Genomic DNA, 5,096 nt, shown 5'->3' on the forward strand with positions numbered 1-5,096 from the left:
AAACACTAGTTGTTGATTTTGCAACGACAATCTATCTTTCCAAAAATCGAGAAAAATGATTATTTTTTTAAGTACTATTAACAGTCCCAAAGTTTAAATTGTGGAGTGCAAGAAAGGAAATAATGAATTTTTTTTCTAAAGAGTTCCAAAACTAGGAGCCTTGGAAAATATGTGTGGCTCGCGACGCAGCCCCACGTGGCTCAACTTCCATTGCTTTCAACGGTCGCTAACCGTTTGTTAGGTTGCTCTTTGGCGGCCCCACTTTCCCTCCAAAACTCCAATCGCGGAGGAGATACCTCCGAATCTTCTTCCATCCTCGCCAATTCGGATACTTCATAAACTACATCCATAAAAAAAAAATAATAAATAAAAAAATAAAAATCAGAGTCTCTTTGTAATTGTATTAAAAATTAATAACTCGGAGGAGAAATGAGAGCTTTGAGCTCGCAATGCGTGCTCGTTGATTTGCAGAGCTCATGGCAATCGGCGAACCAGATCCCAATCTCGACCCTCTGCTACCTTCAGAACTCCAAATTCACCTCTGCAGTCTCTTCGACATTTCGTCGAACACGCGGTGGCCATAAGCCGGTTGCTTCGTCCAAATCCTCCACCCCATGGATTCCGTCCCCGGAGATTCGGAGGCCGTCCGATCGGTTCTATTCCGGAAATGGGTTGATTTCGAATTCTCCGAATTTGAATCCGGCTTCCACGTCGCAGCCGGAGGCGGCTTCGGAGCTGGGAATGTTACTTGAATTGTTGCCTTTGAGGATGAGGAGTGAGCTGTACAGGCACGAGGAGATTGGCGAGCTCGTTGAGGTTGTGATGGATTTGGGGAGGAGTCCGATTGCGAGGTTTCCTTCCGGTGATTGGGTGATCTCCGAAAAGCCGGTGAATCTTGAAGATCTACGGCACGCTGTATCGAAGGTTTGGAGCATTCTTATGCAGATTGAAAAATTAAGTGTCATATTTGCATGACGTAAGTGTTTTTGGGTAATCTTCAATTTGGTGTTAGTGGCTGTCTCTCTGGTTTAATTATTTATTTAATGATTGATTAAATTGTTAATTTTGGACCCTTGTGTGATTGGTCATGCTAGTTATTGGTAAATACCTATTAGCTTTGTTTAGAAGGGAAGATCTTGAGCTCGTTTGGGAGTGTTTTTAAAATGGCTGAAAGCGTTTTTGGTTAAATTTTTTTTGGAACCAATCCTTAGTTAAAAAGCAAGTCAATCCTGGAAAATCACTTAAACGTTTCTTAGAAAAAGAACATAACTGGTGTTTCTTGCAGAAAACACTCCAAGTGCTTTTGAAAGCCATAAACATATTCTCCAAAAATGTTTTCAGTCATTTTAAAAACATTTTCAAACGATTTCGTAACTATTTGTTTATGTGTTTCTTATACAAAGGTACTTGCTTTTCTGTAGGTTAGTGAGTTTTCAGATGACAACCGTTCAGGTATTAACAATTCACTACACCGGATAAGTGCTATTCGAAACCGGAAAAAGCAAATCATTGGCCTCACGTGCCGAGTGGGACGAGCTGTGTCAGGAAGCGCTGAGATTATACGTGACTTGGTTGAGGGCGGCGGTTCCATCTTGGTCATTGGACCTCCTGGAGTTGGGAAGACAACCTTAATCAGGTATCGCCTACTCCTGGTCCAAGCAAATGAACCTTTAAATTCCATTTCACCTGGCATCATGAATAAGCATGTTATGAATTTGTCCCCTGCAGAGAAATTGCTAGAATGCTGGCAGATGATCATATGAAGCGTGTTGTGATTGTGGATACATCGAATGAGATTGGTGGAGACGGAGATGTTCCTCACGCAGGAATAGGTCGTGCAAGGAGGATGCAAGTTCCTAATGTCAATATGCAGCATAATGTGAGTGTTGACAACAATTCTACTGCTTTTTATCTCCAACTGTTGCTTTAGTTCCCGAGTAGTAAATGTGCATTGTTTTTCCTTTCACCCAAATCATCGTTTTACCCCTTTGGAACTTTTGTGCAGGTTATGATTGAAGCAGTGGAAAACCATATGCCCGAAACGATCATAATAGATGAAATTGGAACAGAACTTGAAGCATTGGCCGCCAGTACTATTGCTCAAAGAGGAGTCCAACTAGTTGGAACAGCACATGGAATGACGATAGACAACGTAATGAAAAATCCTTCTCTACAGATCCTTGTCGGTGGCATAGAGGTGCAGTGCAATGCTACTTGTCAACTCTACCATTTACTAGTTGTGCTCAGATCTATTAGTGCTCCTTGTTGGTACCATATAGGAGATATGACATATCATTTCCACTGCAGATATTGTGTCGAGACCTTACCAATTTAAGGCTTTCGCAGATAGAAACTGTTGATTGACCAAAAGCAGTTTTGATCTGAATGCAGAGTGTGACACTTGGTGATGAAGAAGCAAGAAGAAGGAAGGTACAGAAGACAATTCTGGAAAGAAGGGGGCCTCCTACATTTACATGTGCTGTGGAGATTATATCTAAAACAGAACTTCGTGTGCATCACAGATTAGATGCAACTGTTGATGCTATACTGGCTGGTATTTTGCACTTCCCTCTTTGGATTGACATTTCAAGGGCCAAAATTATTCTAAATTGAAAATTTTTTGGTTGCAGGAAAACCTCCTTTGTTTGAAATCCGTCGTGTTGATGCAGATGCTGGTGGCTCTCGCAAGTCCATTTCAATACCTGAAAAGAGCTATCTACAAGTGTCTGATTTTACTGTTAAAAAGAACATTGATGCCGCTGATATAGAGTCTGACAAGGAAGATCTAGACCATTCCCCTACACGGTCCAAAAAATTGAGCAGCAAAAGATCTGTGAAGAAGAGGAGTTGGCCGGTTTGTGTATATGCATACAAGGTATGTTACTTAGGTTTCTATTTGCTTCACTCTATATTTCAATTGGAAAATTTCAAATCCACGCTCATTGAACTGAGAGCAAAGGTCACACATTTTCTTAAGCTCTGATTCTGGCATTTTGTAGTAATAACTTCATGAATTTTTCCAAAACGCTTTTAGTAAATAGGTTTTCACAAGGCAGATGATTTGTATTAACAAATTTTTTATTATTTTGATGTATTGTAGATCCTTGAAGCCGATCTTCTACAAGTAGCAAAGGTAATGGGGCTTGAAGATGAAATAGAAGTAACTGATGATATCGGAACAGCTGATGTAATAATAGCATCCAGTTATGAAATGAAACAGAACCCATGGATCCGCAGTGTAACAAAGTTCCACGACTTGCCTGTATTTGTCATGAAGGTAGCCTCACTTCCGTTCTTTTTCGAAGTTCTCTGTTTGTGTATCTATTTTACATATGCATTGTATGGTATACACCATACACGTCATGACTCATTCGGTTTTGTTGTCCAGTCAAATACCATGGCACAAATGGTCAAGGCAGTTCGGATGATTCTTGAAATGGAATCTGTTGGCTCTTTGCGAAAGCAGTTAGTCAATAGTTCTTTCGACATTGAAATTGAAGATGATGCCCCGAATAGAAAACCATCTTTGGAAGAGATTGATGCATTGGAGGTACATTTTCCTTTCCCAATTCTCCGTTTCAGTCAGTAAATTCTCAGTTCATTCCACAACATAATCCTTTGGACCTTACCTATATCATTTGCTTAGTACACCGTTTCTCCTTTTGTATGTCCTAGGAGGTTCGACTTGCGATTGAGTACATCGTGATTCCTGGTGGAGAGCCAGTAGAGCTTCTCCCAAGATGCTCTGAAATAATCGCCCGACAGCTTGAGCTAGTGGAAAGTTATCAGCTGGCTGCTGAAAATTCAGGCACCGAGATGAATCCAAGGTTGCAGATTCTTCCGATGAGATTAAACAAAAAGAAAGCTTCAAAACCTGTTAAATCCGGTTCAAGTTTTCTGGAGGTGATTAACTCTAGATCACTAACCGGCGGAGGTGGAGGAACCAGTGTTACTAGGCTACCTATTATATCTGAATAGAAGAGGATGCAGATTGCTGCCTCAACTGCAACATTTTTCAATCACTGGTTGATAGCCCATTTCATTTCATGGATGGTCGTGTAAATTATGTATGTCAATTAATGTAATCATTTCCCTGTCAATCAAAAGAAATTTAATGTAATTATTTCGAATAATGTAACAAGCTTTTTGCAGTTGTTTCTTCTTCAATGAAGGAGCAACCCAATTAGTGAATAATTTGAAATACCAAAAAATGATGTCATCGGATATCAAGACTGCCTTCACTAACGACGACTTCATGCTGAAATCAACTTAACACAATCATCCTAACAGGGAGCACAATCACAAGGTCAATCGCATCCTATTAGACCCTGGTTCGTCGGTCAGCCTTTTGCCCCTGCGACCCGAGCCAACCAAAGCAGAAGTTAAGGCCAAGATGTTCCCCAAAATGGCAGAAAGCTCTAAGCCAGTCTCGAAATTACAGAGCCGGCCAAAATCATCAGCAATTCCGTCCTCAAAGAATGACGAAGGTTCGTAAGGAGAGGCTATTTTCAATGCAACAAGCAACGCATAATCAAAAGAGGTTTTTATTCCTCATCAAGTGACGCAGATCAAGTGTTCTCCACGTTGAAAGTGAATTTGATAAAAAAAAAAGAAGCCGAACTGACTTAGTTGTCCAAGGGCCTTAAGTGAGTAAGGCCTTCTTTCATGAAATAGAATTCTTCCTGTCCAGACAATGCACACTCCTGGTGGGCTGACAAAATCCATGTCAAAAATGGAGATATCAGTTGTACAAAAGTCGATGAATTATGCTTCTTAACTTTCAAATTGAAATTCGTATAAAAGTTGACGAATGCATTGTGGTTACCATATCTCATGTACTTGAATTTCTGAAAAGAAAAAAAAAAGTTTTGGGGTTTCGGGTTTCGGGTACTAAAAAAAAAAGGTCTACTCTATACATTTTTATTCCCTAGATGCATTTCTCTCCCGGTTATGAAGTAATAAGACCTACTTGATCGAGTAAGGGGAGGTAAGATTATAACGAAAGGTTCTTGGAATCTCATTTTGTTGGCTTAGCATTCGCATTTCGCTCTTGAGAGAAAGGAAGAATTCAGTCTTGCACTAAATTCTATATATAC

At 40.2% G+C, this 5,096-nt stretch overlaps 1 protein-coding gene across 1 annotated transcript; it reads left to right on the plus strand.

Annotated features, from left to right (window-relative positions):
• The first annotated feature begins 374 nt into the window (after nucleotides 1-374).
• On the plus strand, nucleotides 375-4,215 carry LOC137720983 (protein SEEDLING PLASTID DEVELOPMENT 1-like). The gene is made up of 9 exons (XM_068460112.1): nucleotides 375-924; nucleotides 1,422-1,636; nucleotides 1,729-1,879; nucleotides 2,006-2,197; nucleotides 2,392-2,554; nucleotides 2,631-2,875; nucleotides 3,101-3,277; nucleotides 3,389-3,550; nucleotides 3,676-4,215. Exons 1-9 carry the CDS (start codon nucleotides 430-432, stop codon nucleotides 3,976-3,978), a joined length of 2,103 nt encoding a protein of 700 aa, XP_068316213.1. The 5' UTR covers nucleotides 375-429; the 3' UTR covers nucleotides 3,979-4,215.
• The last annotated feature ends 881 nt before the right edge of the window (nucleotides 4,216-5,096 follow it).

This window comes from Pyrus communis, chromosome 16 (genome assembly GCF_963583255.1).
Source record: "Pyrus communis chromosome 16, drPyrComm1.1, whole genome shotgun sequence".
In the NCBI taxonomy this organism is placed as follows: Eukaryota; Viridiplantae; Streptophyta; class Magnoliopsida; order Rosales; family Rosaceae; genus Pyrus; species Pyrus communis.